Source organism: Chamaea fasciata, unplaced genomic scaffold, assembly GCF_029207755.1.
Source record: "Chamaea fasciata isolate MVZ Bird 193981 ecotype frontalis unplaced genomic scaffold, bChaFas1.0.hap1 SCAF_21, whole genome shotgun sequence".
Taxonomy (NCBI): domain Eukaryota; kingdom Metazoa; phylum Chordata; class Aves; order Passeriformes; family Sylviidae; genus Chamaea; species Chamaea fasciata.
Window position 1 is genome coordinate 417,163 of NW_027094106.1, and position 21,577 is coordinate 438,739.

At 53.7% G+C, this 21,577-nt stretch overlaps 1 protein-coding gene across 11 annotated transcripts in view; it reads right to left on the bottom strand.

The window, feature by feature from the left end:
* TSPOAP1 (TSPO associated protein 1) overlaps positions 1-20,766 on the bottom strand; it is a 67,484-nt gene extending 46,718 nt beyond the window's left edge. For 10 of the 11 annotated variants that reach the window (XM_066202259.1, XM_066202266.1, XM_066202263.1 and 7 more), the window contains exons 1-5: positions 20,472-20,766; positions 8,703-8,810; positions 6,976-7,108; positions 4,683-4,855; positions 1,220-1,474 (exon numbers count right to left, since the gene is read on the bottom strand). In XM_066202259.1, the coding sequence (XP_066058356.1) occupies positions 1,220-1,474; positions 4,683-4,855; positions 6,976-7,108; positions 8,703-8,810; positions 20,472-20,750 (948 nt within the window). In that variant the 5' untranslated portion in view covers positions 20,751-20,766. Of the gene's footprint in view, positions 1-157; positions 236-1,219; positions 1,475-4,682; positions 4,856-6,975; positions 7,109-8,702; positions 8,811-20,471 lie in introns of those variants that run through there. The other variant, XM_066202268.1, reaches the window with a different exon arrangement.
* Positions 20,767-21,577: the final 811 nt, after the last annotated feature.

A 21,577-nucleotide genomic window follows, 5' to 3' on the forward strand; every position in this document is an offset into this window, starting at 1 on the left:
CGCGTCTCGGAGATCCCTGACCCTCCGCCCCGGGGGTGGGGGGGATCACAGCGGCACCCGCGGCCCGGCCCCGCAGAGACACCGCCTCGACCCGCCGCACTCGGCGAAGCCGCTCCCCGGCGGGGCCTCGCGGCCGCCCGGCACAGCCCAGCCTTACCTGGCGACGGCGCGGCCCCGTCCGAGGCCCCGCGGCCCGGCCCCGGCCCAGCGCAGTCCCGTCGGGCCCCGGCCCGGCCTCAGCTGGCGGCTGCGCGGCCGCGCCGGGGGCGGCGCCCTGAGGCCGCCCCGGATCTGTCGGGCTGAACCACTGCGGGCCGAGGGGCGGCGGAGCCCCGGCGCCTCGGGGCGCGGCGGCACCGGACCGGGCCCCGGCGACACCGGGCGACGGTGAATTCTGCCCCTTTGCTCTGGTGACACTGCCTGGAGCTGCCTCCGGCTGCGGGGGGCCGATGTTGGACGGAGTTCAGAGGAGGCCACGGAGCTGCTCTGAGGGCTGGAGCCCCTCTGCTCTGGAGCCAGGCTGGGAGAGCTGGGGATGTTCACCTGGAGAAGAGAGGGCTCAAGGGGGACTCAGAGCCCCTGCCAGCGCCTCAAGGGGCTCCGGGAGAGCTGGAGAAGGAGTTTGGACAAAGGATGGAGGGACAGGACACAGGGAATGGCTTCCCGCTGCCAGAGGGCAGGATGGATGAAATATTGGGAAGGAATTCCCGGCTAGGAGGGTGGGGAGGCCCTGGCACAGATTGTCCGGAGAAGCTGTGGCTGCCCCAACCCTGGCAGTGTCCAAGGCCAGGTTGGACAGGGCTTGGAGCAACCTGGGATAGTGGAAGGTATCCCTGCCCTTGGCAGGGAGTGGAATGAGATGCACTTTTAAGATCCCTTCAATCCAAACTGTTCCATGATTCTCTAAAGAAGAAACATTACCTGGTTTCCTAGGTGGATAAACACAGCACGGGAGGCCTGTGCTAGGGAAAATGAGCAGAACTGAACTCCTGGCACGGCTCAGTGTCCCTGTGCTGCTGTGGGCTGCCAGCAGCATCCAAGTCCCTCCTCACCCTGAGACCTGGTGCTGGAATCCGTTCCTTTGGAAACCAGCACTGTGCCTATTTGCAGCGGATGTGAACCACAGCCCTCGCCTTCTCCAAGTGAAGTTCCCTAAGAACAGCAATTAACTAAGTAATTAAATAGCCAGACTTTCCGATCGCTGACCCACTTGTCTCACCTCCCTGCGAGCTCTCCCTCCCAGCGCTGGGTCTCCCAAGGGCTCCTTCGGTCGAGGTGCACCTTTGAGGCAGGAATTTGTTGGTCCCAGATGCATGGCAGCATTGGGCATGGCACTGCCTGAGCTCATTTTGGAGGAAAGCAGGCACTCCTTGAAATTCTTGAGTGCAATCTGCCTCTGGAGCCGCAGCACCTCTCGCTGGGATTCCCGCAGCAGGCGGTCAAACTCGATGACGTTCATGCAGCGAGGGTCATCCTGTAGGAAACCAACCATGGCACTGACAAGATCCAAAAGGTGGGATATATCACATTGTACATGCAAACCCAAAAGAGGAGAGGCTGGAAAAACCCAGGTAGTGTGGCACACACACATGGCTGATTCCTGGGTCTCCAAAGCCTCAAAACTCACTTTACATCCTTTATGCAAATACATTCTTCCTTGTGCAGATAAAACCCAGCCTGTAATGCTCCTGCAGCTCTCCCAGCATGATGTGCCGGGCTTTTCCAAGCATGCGTCATCTCAGCACATGCCAGCAGGGAGCGTGGTAGGATATCATTTCACAGCCCAGCCAAACCAGAGCTCACTCCGTTTTCTTTATTCCTTGGTGTGAGTGCTGGCAAGCACTGGGATTTGAGAGGTTGCAGGAATGAAGAACATCTGGGATTTGGTCAGTTCTTCCTCAGGATAATATTTGGTTTCCTAACATTCTTTTAGGAATTTCTCCCCTGTCAAGACAGTATGTGTGATGGACACCTATCTGTAGCACAAGGGGTCACTCCCATCCACTCACGACCCAAACACAGCAGCTTTTGAAGGAAACCAGCAAAATCTGACTCTCACAAAACCGAGGAGAATATGTCACCAGCTTGTTTGATTCTTCAAAGGTTTCCAGATTTCAAGAAGCTGAAGAAACATGTACCAGCATGTCCATATGTACGAAATCAGGTTACGAAAACCTGTCTTTAAAAATCTGGTGCTGGAGGAGACATTGTTCATTCCCCTGGAAAGCTGCTAAGCCAGAGAATTCAAGACATAGTTGGTATACAGGACAAATTTAATCTACTTCCCTGTTTGCTTCTTATTTGCCCTAAAAATAGTGCATGCTTTATAAATGCAATTTGTGGAGAGAACCATGGTTACTCTCATGCTGCAAGGGGGAAACTGAAGCAGCATTAATGGGAACTGATTATAGATTCAAGAAGTGAGCAGCTGGACCCCCTCTGTGCCAGACCCATGTTCAGGCTATCAGTGTAGTAGTTCTTTAAACAGAATTGGCTGGGGCTATGTATAAATTCTCCCTTCCCTCACCACAAAAAAACAGCTATTCCCAACAGCCAGCCTCTGGAGGCTGGGGGAACAAGGGAGTAGGAAAAAAGCTCAGTCCTCCCCTCAGCTTCTATTATACCCATCCCCTGCAGCTGTTGCCCCCAGTCTTCCACTTCCAAGAATCTATGCTGCAAGAAATTGCGGCCTGGATTTAGCTGGAACCGGGGTTTGGTTGGAAGCAGATCACTGGAGTATGATCTCAGGAAATTATTTTATTCTATCCTAAGAGCCCTGATTTTGCAAAACAAGGCCAATGTATTTGCAGCCCAGGGTGCAGGTTGTGAGTCCTGCTACTGCGAGGAAACTGAGTAGATCCATTTCATAGCTACTGAAAAATTTCCACTGATTTAAATACCCAAGATTAAAATTGATTTGGTTACAAACTCTGAGCGTGCACATCATATCTCTGTATAAAACACCGTTCACTGGCATAATGCATTTTGCATGCTGCAGACAGATTAGGGGAATTTGGAATTTTAAGTAGCTGGAAATTAAAATTTAATGAGCGGTTTGCTTGGAAGAGAAATGGGAAAAACAAGATCAGACAGAATGATCTATATTGCTCTCTTTTCTGTGGATTCCTTGCTCAGGCACCAATGTCCTGGTTGCTGGTGCCACAGACAGGGTCACCTTCCGGGACACGGTGGTCACCCAGGTCAGCCTAGGAAGGCAGTGACTGAATTTGTCAGCCGTGGGGGTTGTACCCCTGTGCTTTTTCTTGGACAGGAACGAATCTTGCTCTCCCATTTCTGTCACAGTCCTTTGCAATCTGTCACTCTCCTGTCCCTAGCAGGTTAAGGTTGCCCAGCACACTCTGCTAGGAAAATCAGAGTGTTTTGGAAAGGGTCTGTTCCCCTTTCTATGGGGGCCTGAGATGAGAAATCAAAGGAATGGGAAGGAAGCTTCTTGCTGGCACTGCAGAGCACAGAAAGACTTGGATAAGTTTGTCCCGTGGTTTGATGCCAGGAAAGATCAATGGAGCAGCTCTGTACAAACACCAAATACACCCCACTGTACTAATCCTGACTAGATCTACATTAGGGAAAGACTGAGAATACACCTTCAAACCTGTAGTTAAACTGAACATATGGGGAGCTCAGGGACAAAAATAAAGCTGTTTTCAGTTAGGAAGTGTTTGTCACCTACATACCACGTGATTAAGACAGGTAGAAATGCAAGTGTTCAGCTTGGCTGGGAGCAGGGAGGTAGGGTGGCATTTGACCACATTTGCATTAGCAAAACAGGGAGAAAACAGCATGGGCTCAAGTGTTACTGAGGTCCTCTGGAGATTTGAACTGACCTAAACTGCAAGCATCCAGTTTGGGATTCAAAGATGCAACTGAGATGCCCAGAACAGGTTGCTTTAGTCATCTGGAGTGGGAACCATCTCACCCAGCCCCAGCTGTCCGCAGAGGCTTCTTTCAGAGCCATCACAGAGAAGAGCTTTGCAGAAGTGACACACCTGACCAGTCCTAGATCTCGGGATGAGCTGAATTACCACTTTATCCCACCATTTATACTGGCATGGCCTGTGCTGGTACTGAGGGAAATGCAGATCACCAGCCCAGGAGCAGACACCAGCACTGGGGATGGTTTCATGAACACCCAGCCCTGCCTGGTCATTTGTAGCCTTCGTCATAAACATGTCAGGAGGCACTAAGTTATCACAAGTCTCATGGTGGCTGTGACTCCTCAGAAAGCTGCAGCTCGAGGCTTGGGATCTAGACAAGTTTTTGGGAATGTGCTGGTTGGCTTCTCAAAGAAACGCTTTAAAAGAATGCCCTGCTTCTACATCTTGCTTGCAGTTCAGCCCTTTGAAAAGTCACCCTGTGTCTGTGGCTTCTTGGGGGTTTCCAGGGAAGGAATTTAAGTCACTGCTGGAAATGGCAGCTCAGATCCATGAATTGATGGAGGGACAAGCTGGGTGTCCCCCAACACACTCTTCTAGAGAGATCTGGACAGTCTCTGCCACATACTCCCCAAAGTGTCCCATTCAGCTCACACATCAAATCCCCTCCCCTATTTTCAGCCTCCACTTGAGACTAATTTCCCTCACACCACTTCCCAGAGCCTGGTTTCCATCACAGCTATTGCGCTTGTACCCAGGCCCGGAGTGATGTCCCCCAAAGTGTCTCACCTTTCCTGCCAAGAGTTTAGCCTGCAGTTCCCGGCATTCCTGCTGCAGAGCTTCAATTTGCTTGTCTTTTGCCAGGAGAGCACTGGCTTGCTCTGTCAGGTCCTTCGCACGCTGGCGGGCAAATGCTTTTTTGCACAGTTCCAGGCTGGAGCCCTTCAGAGGCACTGGAGCAGCTACCTACACCAGAGAGCAGTGAGGTGGGTTTGTGCGTGATAACCACTACTCCATCACCCCTTGGTGTTCAATAACCACCACCCAATCACCCTTTGATGTTCCTTAACACCACTCCACCACCCTTTGGTGTTCAATAACCACCACCCCATCACCACGCAAAGGGAGCACTGTCAAAAATGCAGCCTGGCCCAAAAGGACGGACGGACGGACGGATGGACAGACAGACAGAGGAGCAGGACAGACCTATAGAAAAGTAGAAGAGGAAAGGCTGGATGGAAAAGTGGCTCAAAGAAGAGGTGGGAAGGACAAGGTACTCAATAGGTACAGCCAGCACAGGGGCTGCAGGCAGCGCAGAAGTGGGGAGGGAAGGAGAGAAAACCAAGATGAGGTGAAAAAGACAGGAGAAGGCAGCAGAGAGGAGGGGATGGAAGGAAAGATGAGCATGGGATCAACTATAGCATGGTATCAAGGACAGAGGTGGCGAAATCAAGAAGAGAAACGGATATTCCATGGGTTTCTAGCAGGAAAGAGCTTCAGCATGGATGGGCAGAAGATCGAGGGAAAGGCATAGGCTAAGGAGAGCCCAGCCAGGGCCAGTGCAGCTGGGGAGGACTGGGAGAAAAGCAGGACTGGAGGAAAATCAGTTTGAGTTCACATGCTCCCTGGGAGGGAGGAAAGCATAAGGTGGGGATGGCAGTGTGCTTGGGGGGAGCAGGGCAGGCAGGAACAGGCAACTGGCTGAGTACAGGCTCTGCCCAGGCAGGAGCTGAGGCTGACCAGCACAGTGTCCCTGGGGTGTCCCCATCCCTGAAGCTGGCTCTCCCACTGGGTACCAGCACCACAGACTTGGATGAAGGGGCAGCTCAAACTCTCTGTTCACCCCAGCCCTATGGGCAGTGGGGATACATCCAGTCCCTGGGTTTATCTAACTCTACCTCTCTGTGCCCAGCTATTTTCATCTGCACAAAGCCTGACAATCTGGGAAGGGGATCCTCTTCTGCCAGATCAGGCACATGGAATCCTCTGTGCATAGTTTTCTTCCCCAGGTCTTCCCAAGCATCTCATGCATGTGCAGAAGCTGTGTGGCCCTGGCTCCACAGGACCTGGGTACCAAGCACTGGAGGGACTTCGTGCCAAATTAACCCTGGCTTCTCAGGGCCCCCTCTCTGGTCCTACCTCCAGCCCACCCTCCACAAGGCTCAGCCATCCCAGCACTTGCTGCTGTCAGGACACCTGGGCCAGCACAGGAGCCCAGCAAGTCAGTTCTCTAGGACTTGCACAGGTCCTAAACTGTCTCCACCCCAAAGTTTCACTGGGGAAACAAATAAAACAGTATTTGTATATGTGCTGAAAGGTCTGCATAGTATGTCAAATGGTTTCTCTTAACATAGTATTTGACAAGTCCATCTGTTGCCTTGCAAGTACCAAAACCCTGTGACAGAGGGGCGACACAGTGCCTGGGGACAGAGAGGGCAGCAGTGCCAGGAAATCCCCCTACCTTCTCTCCAGCACAGCTTTCACTTCCTCCTTTCTATCCTAAATGACTTGAATTCCCCATCACAATCCCTGCTTTTCTTCAGAAAGGTGTGCCCAAGATGCCATACCCTACAGCCACCTCCCACTGCTGCTGCACCATGTCACACACTCCAGGGCTCACAACAAGCTGCTGTTGGGTTGGAAAAAGCAGAAGCCCTGTGGCTTGTGCAGCATTTCCAGCGAGGTGTGGATGGGACAGAGCTGCCTCTCACCCCTTCCTGTTTTGCTTCACCGCACTCCTTTTCTTATTCAAATCCTTCCTGTTTCTATTTGATGAAGTCAGATGAATTATTTTCATGACTTGCCCAAGGAAAGCTGAGTTAATTACTTTAAACTATAACCTTACAGTAAGAAACCAAGCAGGAAGAGATCCTTCAAACTAGCCTCCAAGAGGAGTAGAGAAGCTAGTGGTGGCTGGGGTTGGTGGTTCTTGCTCTACTACGACATGCAAAGCATGTTTGTTGTAGGTTTAATAAAAAGAGAAAGGAAAGGTCTTTCTAGCTCAATGGAAGCAGAAACCCAAAGGTCCTGGGCGTGAGATGCTCTCCCAGTCCAGCTCCCCAGCTGCGGCAGGTCCTGGCACCTACCACTCGGAGGTTTGCCTCCTGGAGCTTCCGGGCTCTCTCCTCCAGGCGCTTGGCGATCACCGCCAGCTCTGCATTCTTCCTCTTCAGGTGCTTCACCTTCTCTTCTGTCTGGGGGAAGCAGCTCCTGCGCTGGAGAGCAGAAGGAGAAGTTGGAGGTGAAGCCTTTGTTCAGGAGCCAACATCCCTGCCTCAACCTGACCTATGTAGGGCACACAGACCTTTTCCCAGCCAGGGCTTGGCCTATTCTGCTAGAACTATCCCAATCTCTGTTGCCTCTCCAGTCCCCAAAATCTGTGTTTTCCTGGTATTTTTTGTTAATGTGACCTCTCAGTCCCCATGAGATGCCCCTCACCCCACCCCAGACCATCCCACATGGTTCCTCTCCATCCACAACATCCCAGTTGCAGGCTCTGCTAGGACTCAACATGTCTCCAGCATCAGAGTATCCTGGCCACCCACCCTTTGGGCTTTCTCTTCCAGAGTCCTCTCAGTTTATTTCCCCAGGACTACAGGACTCAACACATCCCTGAGGATTTGTACTGCACCACCACAGCAAGCTTATCTGTGTCCTTCCTGTTCTGACACCAAAGCATGAGCAGGAGAAGGAGACAAAGGACTTTATGATATTTGCAAAGCAAATTTCCCTTTTTTTTCCTATTGATTCTGTTCGCTCTTAATCCCTTTTATTTGTTATCTGTCTGTTCCAATAAGCTGCCACTTGCCAATGGCTCCTTCTCCCAAGGTCGAACCCAGATGTGTTGTGCTGTCTTTTCACATCAGCAGAAATGTCATGTCGACTGATCCTCATGATTATTTCCCTCCTTCCCCCTGTGAGAGCGCACCACGGGTGCCTGGGCTGGAAGGCTGAGGCTGATTTTTGAGAGTCAAATTTGACATACAGGCTTGTGCTTCACTAAAATCTAGGTGACTGATAAGGGAAAACCCCTCGAGGTGCAGATCATGCTGAATTTATGCTTTTAGTGTAAGAAAATGATCTAAAATATGTGTTTTGGGTGGGGTAATATAAATCTGAAATGCTGAGCAATCAAATCTGCCCAGTGTGGCTGGGTTGCACCCCCCACACTGCAGGGCTGGGTAAGGGGTGATGCTCTCCGGGGAGGATGCAGAAGGGGAATATCCCCTCTTTCCTGAGAGTCCTGGCTGTCCAGCTGGGGAGTCAGGGATGAGGGAGGGGGCAGAAGGAAGATGGCCCAGGCTGTGTCAGCCTGGCTTGGCTTTGGGGTGCAGCTGGGGAGGATCTTTGTGCTGGGCTGTCATGGGAGCAGGGGGCAGTGCTGCACTGTCACCCAGAGCCAAGGCTGAGTGAATCAGTGTTTTTGCTTTTCCAGAGGAAGCAAGAGTGACTTCCCCTCCCCTGCCCAGCCCTGCTCTGCACTGCGGGGAAGGGTCCAGCTCCAGCTGACGGCTGCAGCATGAAGGCACCCAGGGGACCCAAAGCACCTAGACCTTCTTTGTCCTCTGGCCCTGCCCAGATTATCCCATGAGTTCAACAAGCATTTGGACAATAGTCCTGCACATGGTGTGACTCTTGGGGATGGTTCTCTGCAGGGCCAGGAGTTGGACTCAATAATTCGTGTGGGTGCCTTCTCACTCAGCATGTTCTGTGATTCTGTGATCTCTAAGAGTTCGCAGCAGACAGCAGCTCTCTGTGTCCAGGACTCTCGTCTCCACAGGGCATCCCACGACAGCATCTCCTGCTCACCAGCAAGCTGTTCTCCTCAGCCAGGTTGGAGCAGCGGTGCCGCAGGTCCTCCAGTGCACTCAGGAGCTTTGTGTTCTGGCTCACAAGGAAGCTGTAGTCAGCCCCACTCTGCAAAACAGCACCGAGAGGCAAGGCAGGGCTTCACTTGCCTGCGGCAGGGACTGCAGGTCCTGCAAGACCACAGGGATTCACCACGGGCAGTGGTAGAGGGGCCACAGCCTCACACCAGTCCCAGCCCCGTGGTGAGCCCAGCCTGACTGTGCCAGTGGCTGGCAGGGTCAGGGTGCTGGTGGCAAAGGGTGGGATGTGGGGGCTGATTTCAGGAGGAGGCAAGGAGTACATGTCCACTGGGGGACAACTGGTCTTTGAGGCCATCCCAAGGGTGACAGCCGCCATCTCCATAGCTTTAAGAATTCTTTAAACTTACACCCAGGGAAAGAGCCCAGACCATTCTGTTGTCCTGAGCCATGGCATCATCCAAACTGGCTCAGCTGAAACACAGGCAGAGCCAGTAGGCCCCAAGCAGTCAGAATACAACCCCTGGTACCCCAGACATGTGTGCTGCTCCCCATGACTAAGGGACCCAGTGGCCTCCAGCACCACATGGCTTCAGAGGCAACCAGAACTCCTCGACCTCTTCCCAACACCAGCATACATTTGGCCCAGGAGAGTGCGCAGGAGCCAGACCCCAGATCTTCCTCTCTGTGTCAGCCTTGGCTCCAGAAGAACGTGACATGCAAGATTCTTTGCAAACACCACCTTCATTTTGCCACCTCAAAAGCAGCAGCAGCAGCAGCAGCTCTGCCGAGAGCTGTATATAGAGTTTTGCGGTTGCTGCTTCCTGCCGAGAGCAGCTCACCGCAGGCTTGCTACCGGAGCCGGCTCCCAGCAAGGATTTCTGGGCGTTAGCAAAGCTTGGAGCTGAGCTATTGCTTCACAGCTGCCATATGGCAGTGCCTCGGGAAGATCCAGCCACATGTTTTCCCAGCAGCCAGGCAGGTCTTGCAGGACCCGCTCCCAGAGCCCAACAGGTCTCCGCTGAAAGGCCGTGACCTTCCCAGTGTGCACAGCTCTGCCCTGCAGTTTTCCAGCCAAAGTTACGAGGGAAACATCCCTCACTTCCACAGGAATGCTGCCCAAGCTTTCTGAGTAGCAAGAGCTCAGACAAGAGTTCAGGTCTAGGAGGTCTGAGACTAGCTAAAACTCATTACACTTTTGAGCAATTCTTGTTTCTCCATTGTGTCCATTGTAGAGATAGGGCAGGAGACCAGTTCCACAAAGTCCCCTCCCACTGAATTCCCCAGCATGGTGCCATGCCCATGGCTCTCCCAACCTCTCACACCTGTATGGAAATGCCTTGACAAAACAGGGAGGGAAAACACAGCTGAAGGAGGTTGAAAACAACAACAACAAAAAAATCGGATGACACCCAGCCCTTCCCATCAGCCTCACATGCTGTCCCCAGTCCCATCAACCCTCTGAGACACCAGAATATGATGTGCCACAAGCTGACAGGCTTTTGGCAGAGTGGTTTGTAGATGCTCACCCTCCCCACAGAAATACCAGGGTTTGCGAAAGCTGGAGTGAAATGCCCCACAGAAGGAGACTGTACTGCTACCTACACGTGGGAAAGCAAGAATACATCTTCCTCCATTTTTTTTTTTCCTCTTAGGCACTCCAGGCCACTGTTCCTGGGGACATCACACTGCAGAACCTGGGTGCCCTCTCCTGCTCTCCAAAAACTTAGGGCTGCTCCAAGGGATGGTCAGGGGAGGCCCAGGAACAAAGGAAATCTCTGAACCCAGCATCCCAGGGATGCCAAGAAGCTCCCCTGGTAGCCATGTGCATAGCTCTGTGTCCAGTACCGGCTCCTGCAGCATCAGTCCCATCCCTGCAGCTTTACAGGGACAGTGAGGCGTCCCAGAGACCATTTCCCCCATCACCAGCTCCAGGAACAGCAAAGCACTTCCTTGGCCTGGGAATCCACACAGGGGACACTGCCAGTGACAAAGAGGGGACAAAGCAGGGTGGGTTCATGGAGAGAGGGGTCCTACCAGCATCTCTTGGGCTGTGCATGGCAGCACCTCAGGCTGGTCCCCTGCTGCCACCCCCAGAGCCAAGCAGGCAGCCCTGTGATGAAGAAAAAGTGCATTATTTCCATCAACTTGCCACTGCCAAGAGGCCTCAATATTCTTGTCTATTTTTGCCCTGAGACAGGGTGAGCACCGTGAGCCAGCAGCCTCTGCACTGGGATGGGAGCAGGAGAGCTTTTGAGGAGGATCAGATGTGCTCCTGCCTCCCCCACCAGCCAGCCAGGACTTATGACATCAGCAGCATGGGGTTTCAGTAGGGGACAATCAGCACCTCCAGCATGGCATGGGAATAGTTTGGGGACCTACATTCTAATTTCTGCACTTGAAACCCCATTTCTGTAGCCATAAATAATTTCCTCCGGGCAGGATGCAAAGGCTTATAACCCCCTCACCCCCACCATGCCAGGCTGTCCCCAGCTCAGCCCAGGTTTTGTGTCATGACTCCAGAGCCCATGACATGGCAAAGGCTGGCATGTCCATTCCCATTGTGTGGATGTTGCAGCCTCCTCAGGCAAGGTGCCATCTAGCAGGAGAGTGTGGCTGTGTGCTCCGGGCTGGGGCCAGGCATGGGGCCAAGCCTCCCCTGTGCCAGCACGTCCCTCTGTGGCCACAGCTCCTTGGGGCTTTGCCCAGAGAGGCACAAGGGACAGCAGCAGCAAGAAGATGTGAAGGCAGGAGATCCTTGCTGTGCCAGGATGTCTGTCCCACAGGGGGACCTCACTGCCACAAAAGCTTTGCCAAACTTTCCTGTTGGCCCTGAGCCACTGCTGGCTGCATCAGCTGAGCCCTCCTCCAAGACCACGGAGAGCCTGGAACCAAAGGGCTGTCTAGACGTCATCCCACGCTCATTAAACATTCATTTCCTATAATGAAATGGCTTTTAATTTATCAACTGCTCTGCAGTTCCTTAAGGATCCCTTGCTGCACAGCGCAGCCTCGCTGCTGGTTGCACTCAGGGCTCCCATGGTGCTTTTCATGGGGAGCTGGAAGAAATTGTTAGGGAGAAGAGACACAGAGGCTCCCCCCAAAGTGACTCATCCAGATTAAGACATACAGAAGTGTCAGCAGGAGCTGGAATCCAAATGCATTCCTCGGTCAGGGAGGTTTTCCATGAGCTGAGGCAGAGCTGACACCATGGGGCAGCAGAGAGGGTCTCCAGGCAGCCACATTCCCCTGATCAGGAGCATCCTTGGCCACCAAAAAATTAACCTAAAAATGAATGCAAGTCACGTGGTATTTTGCCACAGGGAAGGTTTCTAAAATGAGAAGAAGGCAGGAGCAGAACAGCAGGGATGCTGAGGGAGGAGAGCAGCAGGCACATGGCTTTAAAGCCTCTGTTACAGGGGTATCAACATGATCTGTCATCTCTTTTGGCAGGTAGAGCCCAAAGTCTCTCCAAGATTCATTGAAAACAGTAAAGAAAAGCCTCAGCATGGCAGTTGCCAGAAAACTGCTGCTTTTTCACCTGAAAGCTTCAAATGCACTGGAAAGCTGCAGTGGTTTTTGCAGGGAGAAGCGCCCAGCCAGGCTGCTAAATGGGTCACACAGGCAAAATCCCTCTGGAGCACCCAGCATCCAGCACAGTCCTTAAAGTCCTGCAGAAACTTGCAGGAGGCTGTTGGGGGACAGTAAATCAGCCAAGCACTGCCTGCAGCTGTGCTCTGCAATGCGGCTGGGGCTGTGCGGGCACCATGGCATGGCCTGGCACCCACCGGCCCAGTGCTCTCCTAGCCAGCCCCAGGGAACAGCCAAAGTCTAAACACAGCCTTACTTTGAAATCCATGCTGAAAGCCAGACAGGGAGGAGGAATTTACCAGGTGGCCCCATGAGCAGGAGGTCTCAGGTAGCCTTTGGAAACAGGCAGGCACACAGCTGATTTCAAAACAAACCTAATTTGAGGGTGTAGAAACCACACACAATTTGAAGGTGTACAAACCACTGACAATTTCAAGATGCCCTGACTTCTCCATCTGCAGCTGATCCAGGGTCCAGTTTCTGGGTTTGCCTTGTAGGAACCACCTCTGAACACAATCCCCCTCTGCAGACACCTTGCAGAGTGATTTCTCAGGTGAAGCTATTCCAGCTCTCCTGCTATCTTGGATATATTAAATCCACCACCTCTCCTTCATTCAAAATCATTGTCCCCAAGCCTTCACCATGTCAAAGCCCTTCAGCTGTTCATTCCACTTGACTTTAGTAATTAGTTCCTCAATCCTCTTCACTTGAAAATGAAGCCTGTCATTGCCAATCTATTTTCTCCTCTTCCAGACAGTTTCAAGGGGATCAGCCACCTCACAGGACAAAGTTATTTTCCATAGTCTGCTCTTCTGCAGTGCCCTCACTGCATGTCAAAAGCAAGATAAAAATAGCCTCACCTCCTGTTCGGTCAGTGAGCAGAGCCAGCCCCAGTGCTGCCACTGCCGGCACAGCCAGCAGCCAGCACATCCCCACCCAGGGAACAGGGACAGTGCTGCCAAAGGTATGAGAGAAGTAAGAGACGTGCCTGGGATGAAGCTTGGTTATCCTGCCACTCCTCTGACAGGCAGTGTGTCCCACTGTGCTTGTCCTGCTTCCTTCCTGCATTTTGCACTGTTCCTGGTTTCAGACACAAATATCTCTGTTGTGCCTTTGCCTTTAGGGCACTTCCCCACAGCCCTGTGTGCTGCCAACTCCCCTTTCCATCAGTCAGCATTTTCTCCTGCTGCCCATCCCTCTTCCAGCCTACTACTTGCCCTCATTTATGTGATTTCCTCGTTCATCTGATTTTCATCACCCCATGTAACAAATTCACGGAAGAAAAAATCCATCCAAGGCTATTAACTTCAAAAAATCCTGCCTCCAGCATGAGGAGTGCTGGAGCCATGAATTGGAAGATATTGAGGGAATATTCAGGGGAGCAGTCACTATACATTTGCTGTTTCTCTGCATTTCCCCAGATATTCTCTCCTGTACATCCTCTGACCACTTGCCAGCTCTTCATATGCTCCTGACTAGGTGTTTAAAATGAGATGCAGCTAAAATTGGAGTCTCACAAAACCAGGTCCTCTCTATCTTCAAACCCTCTGTGGAAGCACCATTATGAATCCCAGGAACACAAACCCAGCTATTCCAGGAGAAGAATAATCAGCTCAGTAGCTCTGATGGCCCTGGCTCACTGTCCTTTGATGAGCTCAGCTTCTCCAGCCTCCCAGCCAGGGAGAAATTAATGTTCCTGCAAAACTGAGACAGGGAGGAATGTGAGTGGAAAATAAACTCCCAAGGCAGAGGATCAGCTCTCCAAAATCCAAGGCTGCAGCCGGGTCCAGGGTGCAATGCGGCACAATTCCTCACCTTTGACAGCAAATCCAAAAGACAGGAGGATTTGCAAGGAGATCAGAGAAAATGACACTGAAATACCCCATGGCTGCTGGGAAGGTGGCTCCTGAGATGCTGCACATGTGATTCTTCATCCTTCACCATCAGGCAGAAAATAGGGCAGGGAATTATGAGGAATGGAGGGTTTGGAGAAGCCATGGGGGACTCTGGCAGAAAACCTGCTCAGGGTGCAGGTTCTCATCTGCCTGAACACTGCTGGTATCGCCAGTTCTTTTGTTTGGCTGGTTTGCTCCTGGCCCTGCTCTCCAGTGGGCTATGGAGACGTGTTCCTGCTTCCAGATGGCCACGACCCGCCTGGAGCAGAGGCATGACAAGGCCTGTGTGGCCCTGGACAGGCTTTCCCCAGCTGTGACCCAGCTCTCTCCATGTTAATCACAAAGTGTTTCGCAATCCCAGGTTGCGTGCGCCCACAAACTGCAGCTGATCCAGCAGATAACCTGCAGCAGCACCAGGTTGTGCAACACTCCTCAAGTACAGGAACATCACCCTCCTGCTCTTAGGCCACTGTGTCACCCCTGGCCACCGCTGTGTCCCCTGCAGGGTCTTTGTTCCCTACACACTTTGTGAGAAAGATAACTGCATTTTCTAAGGTGAAAAAAGGTACAAAGCCTGTTCTACCAACTGGCCTTTGAACACTGCTCTACAAGTGTCTCCCTTGCCTCTTACCAGCTTCCAGAATGATTTGGCCAAGTTCCACTCCAGGTAAAGCAGGACTGTGCTCCATCCTCACTCAGGGGACATTGCTGTTTCACTGCCCACATGGGGAATGTGTGGAAGACAGGCTGTGCACCATAAAACATGGTCAGGCTGTAACATTCTGAAGCCAAGACAGCTAAGCTTTTTCCCCCACTGCAGAATTTTCTGGGTGCTGCTGAACAAATAATTGAATCTGCAGAGAAGTAGCTCAGGCAACAGTATTTCAACTATATTAAAAAAAAATGCAAAATGTAGGTGTGGGAGGCAATGTGTGAAAAACTTCAGTGCAAACACAGAAAGACTTTGCAAACTCTGCTGTTGTGTACTCATGCACATTGCAATCATTTGAGCTAAAACATGGGTACTGGCTTACTATAAGATATTTTTGGAGCTTTTTGTTGCTTAGCTCTAAGCAGAGGTCCGTCTGGAGCTCCCAGTACTGAAGGCTCAGGCCCAGACCACTCTGAGGTCTTTGTGGAGCATCTGGACTCTCTCTTAATGCCGTGTGTCAGATAATTCTATTTTGTGAACATGCAAAAACCCCCAAAAGCCCTGTAGAAGAATGATAAAATTTAGTTCTTTCCAGGTTTGGTATTTGATGACTGGAGTAGGGATGATTGTTCTCTGATATCTCATCTTTCCTGTAACAGAAACTCTAATCCAAAGAGACACTCCCAAAAAAGGCATGAGACTTCTGCCTTCACCCTGGGAAGCCACTGAGCTGCAGCTCAGTGAATTCCCCGCCCGCAGAGAAGAGCCAAAGCCCTCTAAGAGGATCATGGCTTGCAAAGTCAACACCAACTCTCCTTCTCACCACAGAACCTCAGCAGCAACATCCATGATCACAGGTGTGCTTTGATTAAGTGGAAATACTCAAATCCTCACAATATTCAGCTCTGAAGAGGTATATTTGCTCTTCCACCTAGCATCAGCACATCAGCTGAGGGGCATATTTCATATGTACAAGTCAGTTTTTGCCCAGAAATCTGCACTGCAGTGTCTCACCCACTTCTTCCTGTTTTCCAAATCACTGGCAGATTCCCAGGGGCCAAGAACACCTTTTTCTTTTGGGTGACATCAGCTAAAAACCTGTTCTAGTTGCCCAGGCTATGGCATGATTAGATAGGAAGAAATTGTTCCCTGTGAGGGTGGGGAGGCCCTGGCACAGGGTGCCCAGAGGAGCTGTGGCTGCCCCTGGATCCCTGGCAGTGTCCAAGGCCAGGTTGGACAGGGCTTGGAGCAACCTCCAAGCGGGATAGTGGAAGGTGTCCCTGGCCATGGCAAGGGGTGGGTCTGGATGGGCTTCAAAGTCCCTCCAACCCAAACCACTTTGGATTTTGTAATTCTAGGTTGGGATCAGTGTTCTTGCTCATCTTGGTCACAGTCTGGCAATGGCCAACAGCAACATGGTGTGACAGCCCTGTCCCAAATCTGGTTTATCTCCACCAGCCCAGAGGAGCCAAGGACACAGTGAGGAGGCACTGCTTGGTGTCTCTCACCCTCCACGTCCCACACAAGTGACCTGGCCAAGCCATTTGCACGTGTCTTTGCACAGAAGGCATGAGCTTAATCAGAAAAAGAGCTAAAATGAGCATTGCCTTCCCCTTCCTAGTCTCACTTTGCCTTGTTATCCATTCATTCCTACATATAGAGAGGCACTGGCCCTTCCTGGCAGACAGCTGCCTGAGGTCGCCATCCACAGTGCTGCAGCAAACAGCACTAAGGCATTTGCATGAGGCTGAGCACTGCCAAGCCAAGGAAAATTAATTTACTCAGATTTTGAGCATGATGGAATACAATATTCTAATTGGGATTGCAGGAAATGGCAAGAACTGGCTCCATTGCCCAAGGTCTCCCTGTCCTACTGGCATCTTTCATTCTGCTGACCTACCCTTCCCAGTCAAGGGTGCATTTCTACACACCCTCAGACACTAAATGAAAAACTTACCAGCTTTGCCAGTGGAAAATTTGAAGCTCTTGAAAGACCACAAATTCCTGCAAAAGGCTATGAGCTTATCATTAAATGCAGATTGGCCTGAGCACTTGATGGGGAGAATATTTACCAGCATTTTATAATTCTTCCTGTGTCTCTGCTTTGTTTTATTAAACTCCACTGGGACCAACAGGTTTTTGTGGCTATTTTCCTACTCACTGGAGGGCTCCTTGATTTAAGCATTTTCAGTTGGGTTTACGGATTTATTGAACATTCTCAGCTCCACATGACCTCAAGGGAAGCTGAGGCTTGGATTTTAAGAAATTCAAATCCAAAGCAACCTCTTGTGATTGAGAAGAAGTCACAAGAACCAGCTCAGAGCACCCTAACTGTGCCCCTTGCCTGTGTGGTTCAGGGATGGAACAGGGAACGGTCAGCTGCTGAGCTCATCCCTTCCATGAGTGATCTGGGGAGCTTGGGGACATGAGTAATCCTGGAAAGGAAGGATGCAGAGAATGTGCAGGAAGTGAACCACCTTGAACCTCTTCCTTTGTCCATTGTAGGGCACCAGGAGGGAGCCTTCCCTTCAGCAACCTACTCCAAAACCACCCCGAGTTTTCCAGGACCAAAGCAGATCCCACTGGAGCAGCATCCCCTGGGAGATGCAGGCAACTGAGCTCTTGTGGAAGTGCTCCAAAATCCATCTGACAGCATTCTGGGAACTTTCCAATTTCCAGACAGACTGTATCTGTGCCACTTTAACCCCATTCTTCCTACACAGACAACATTTTTCTCTTCTGATATTCGCTATTTGGATTGGGTTCCTACCCCTGCAGCGCCTGGAGATTCTCAGCAGGAAAGTAATTTCTTATGTCTCATGTCCACACAGAAATTTTGGGAAGCAGGACCAGGGCAATTCCAAAGACCCAGGAGGAAGGACACACTTGTGACAACCCCCAGACAGCATTATCCAGTGGGGCCATGGTGGGACACACTGCTCTGCCAAGGAGCTGGGAAAGCCTGCAGTGCCTTGCAGGATGCAGGGACACGTGACAAATGGATGGAGAGACGGGGGCACAAATCTCAACAAGGAAAATTCCCACCAGGCTATGGAGAACATTCCTCTGATGGAATCCCAGCCCCTGGAGATACTCAACACTTGCCTGGTCAGGACATGATCAGCCTCTTCCATCTCTGGAGCCTTCTGGGGGCAGGGACTGGATGGGAGGCTCCAAGTGTGTCCCCTTGTCCCACCTCCCTAACTCCAGAGTTCCTCTGCCAGCTCCCAGATGGAAGAAGGACAACAGCTCTCCACACTGCACTCAGGAGAGACTCAGGCAAGAATGTCAAGATTAACTTGACCTACAGACAGTCTTAATGCCTCTCCACAGCCTGTTCCCGCGGGAATGGCTGAGCAGTGGTGGCAGAGGCTGGGACACACAGCAAGAGCTTTGTCATAAAATCAACATCTTTAATCAACTCTGTCAGCAATGAGCCCTCAGGAGGCTCTTCCCCACACCAGGAGAGGACTCCCTGGAGGCAGCTGTCCTGTTCACATAATGCAGCTCTGACATCCCAAGGACAAATGTCCTAAAGGAAGCCCGGCACACACAGGGTGTGTCCCAGCCCGGCCAGGAGCAGCAAAGCTTTGGAGGGGAGCTGTGCAATCCTGTCTTGGCCCCAGCTCTAACACAGCACTTTGTCCCCAGGTTGGAGGGTGTCAGTCTACAGCCCAGCAGCACCAGCACTTGTCTGCTGGGGACAGCAGCACTGAGCTCCCTCCAGGAGCTGAACTGGGAGCCTTTCACATCCCTAAAGCCACTTGGCTCCAGGAGAAACTGCTGGATTTCTACCCCCGCCCCCCTCCCCCCCCCCCCCCCCCCCCAGGAAAACACAGGGTAACCTTTCTGGAGATCAACATCAGTTGGTACCATCAGCACCACCCCAATGACATCTCGGTGCCACTGTGGCACTGCCATGATGCAGCTGAGCACCATCACTCTGGCACCAGAGCACATCACAGCACCACCAGTCCCACCACAGTGCTGCCCCAGTACATGGTGCTATGATGGTACTACCATAGTGCTGCCAGAATGCCATGGGAAGGCTCACACCCGGCCAGGAGCCTCCAGGATCACAGGGAAACACTCAGTGCAGCCCAAGGACCATGGCAAACTGGATGGCAGGTGCTCAGCAGTCACCTCCATAGACTCCCGTGGGGGGGACCCACTGCAGGGGATCAGCAAGAACTGGTGCACAGCTCCCACCCCACAGGTGCAGTTCAGCTGCTGGAGCACCCACAAACACCCCTCTGAACCAGTCACCTGCCCTGCCTCCAATCCCAGCCTTCCCACCCAGGCTCCCACCAGGACACAGCACTTACTCCCTCCCTTGCCAGCCGGCTCTCCCAAAGGAAAGTGTTCCAGGACACACTGGGCAGGGCTTGTGGCAAGCTGGTCTAGTGGAAGGTATCCCTGCCCATGGCAGGGGCTGAAATGAGAAGGTCTGTAAGGTCCCTTCCAACCCGAACCATTCCAGGATTCTCTGAAGACAGTAAGTCTGGCACAACCGACTGGACTCCTGGGATACAAAAGAGGAGTGGGAGCAGAAATCCATCCCATTCTGCTGTCCCATATTTTGACTGCGGTGCTTCTGGCACAGCCAGGGCTGCGGTCAGAGTTAGACCAAGGTTCAACGTGGTCTTTTCCAAAGCGTCACGAGAAGCAGCCCTTCAGAACAGACCCTTAACAAACTGTGCTGGAGTGAAATCATGTTCTCCCTCGGTGGGTTTCCGGGGGCGCCGTTTCTCCGGCAGGCTGCTCCAGGCTGTTCTCCAGCTGGGCTCAGCAGCACGGCACAGCCTTGCTCAAAACGCCCCTGGCTAAAGCCCGAACAGCACTGGTTAGCTCTTCTTCCCTGTGCTCAAGAAGAAAAGGTCAAGAGCCGTTTTCTCCCCTATTCTAAAAGCACCACAGAGCTTCCCCAGATCCCAGGAGACCCCAGGAAGATGACTGATATTCTCCATGGGAAAGGGTGGTAAGCTGTCCTAAACAGGGTGAGCCGATGAACTTCTGTGACCTAGATCAAGGCAGTGAGACCCTGAGGAAGCCTTTTGGGCTGTTTTTAGGGAGATGCTGCAGTGGCCGGGCATTGCACTGCCCCGAGGTGCCCGGGTGTTGCCCGCAGGGGCTGGTTCCTCCTGCAGTGGAGGTCCCCCAAGCCCTCCAGAGCTCCCCAGAGAGGAGAGGGGATGCTCTGGAAGAGGGTGGCAGTGAATCATTTCCGTGCCACTACCTGCAGAGCCATTGATGCTGCGGGAACGGGGAGATGCCGCAGGGATGGCTCAGCCTTGGCTGGTGCAGGGCTGTGCCTGCTCCAGGTGGGCTCTGCCCAGCGCCGGCCCCGTCAGGGCTCCGGCAAGACCCCGCACCAGCTCCAGCGTCTTCCAGGGCAGAGGCAGCTGGAAACCCCTGCTGAAGGGCAGCAAAGGCTCCCTTCTCTCACGCGGGTGTGTGGCAGCGGCTGTGGCAGGTGCCAGCCCCACGGGGATGGTTTTGTGGGTGGCTCAGCCACAGCCCCGCGCTCCCAATTCCCCGTGCCCGTCTCGTACCGAGGTGACATTCCCCCTCCTCTCCCCCAGAAAGAGCAAACACAGCCCGATCCCCGCCTTACCTGGGGGGGTCTGTCTGTCCGGTCCATCGCTCGCAGCGGCCTGACGAGCTCCGGTGCGGAGTGAACCCGCTGGGGGTCCGGCGGGGGGACGCGGGGGGTTCCCGAGGACTCTTCCCGGGGCTGGGGTGCTCCGTCCCGCTCCGACCCCCGGGACAGCTGGCAGCCGGCCGTGTCACCCCCCGCGCCTTCACGCATGTCCAGGTCCGGGCGGGCGGAGGCGGCGGGGGCACCGCTCTGCCCCGGGGCCGCGCTGGGCACGCCGCGCTCCGGTTCCTGCATGGCTGGGGCAGGGCTGGGCTCACTCCGCACCGGACAGGGCTGCCCGGGGCGTCGGGAGCCGGCAAGGGAAAGCCGAAGGCATCAGAGCGGCGGCGGGAGCAGCCCGAGCCGCGCTCCTCCGCGGCGGGGCCGGGGCCGGGGGCGGCCGCAGCAACAGCATCCCCGCACCGGGGCTGGCTCCGTCCCGCACCGGGAATGGCTCCGTCCCCGCCCGGATCCGCGGCTCCCCGTGCGGAGGCTGCTCCAGCTGCCCTCAGCCCCCCGCCGCCCCCGGCCCCATGACGTAGCGGAGGGGCCGGGGGAGCTGCCAGCCCCTCGCCGCGGCCCCGGGCAGCCCCCGGCGCAGCCGCTGCCGTGTCATCAATACGGAGCCGGGCTGGGCACCCCGGGGGGGCCGCGCCGAGCCCCGGGCCGCCAATGGCGGCGGCTCCGCCGGTTTCCACGGCAACGCTGCGGGAGCGGGGTCTGGTGCCTATTGATGAGGCGGAGTGGGGGGGAGGGCGGCCGCGCTGAGCCCGCATCCCCCTGCACCGCATTCCCCCCGCACCGGGGCCGGAGAGCCTCGGAGCCCCGAACGCCGCCGGGATGGGGATTTGAGGACAGCACCGGCCCGAGCCCCGGCTCGGCTCTGCCCCAGGGCTGCTCAGCTCTGGCCCTGAATACCCGACTCTGGCCCCAGGATGCCCGGTTCTGCCCCAGGGACGCCCATCTCTGCCTCGAGAATGCTCAGCTCTGCCCCACGATGTCTGATTTGCTGCAAGGATGCCCATCTCTGCCCCGGGCATGCCCGACTTTGCCCGGGGGATGCTCAGCTCTGCCCCAGGATG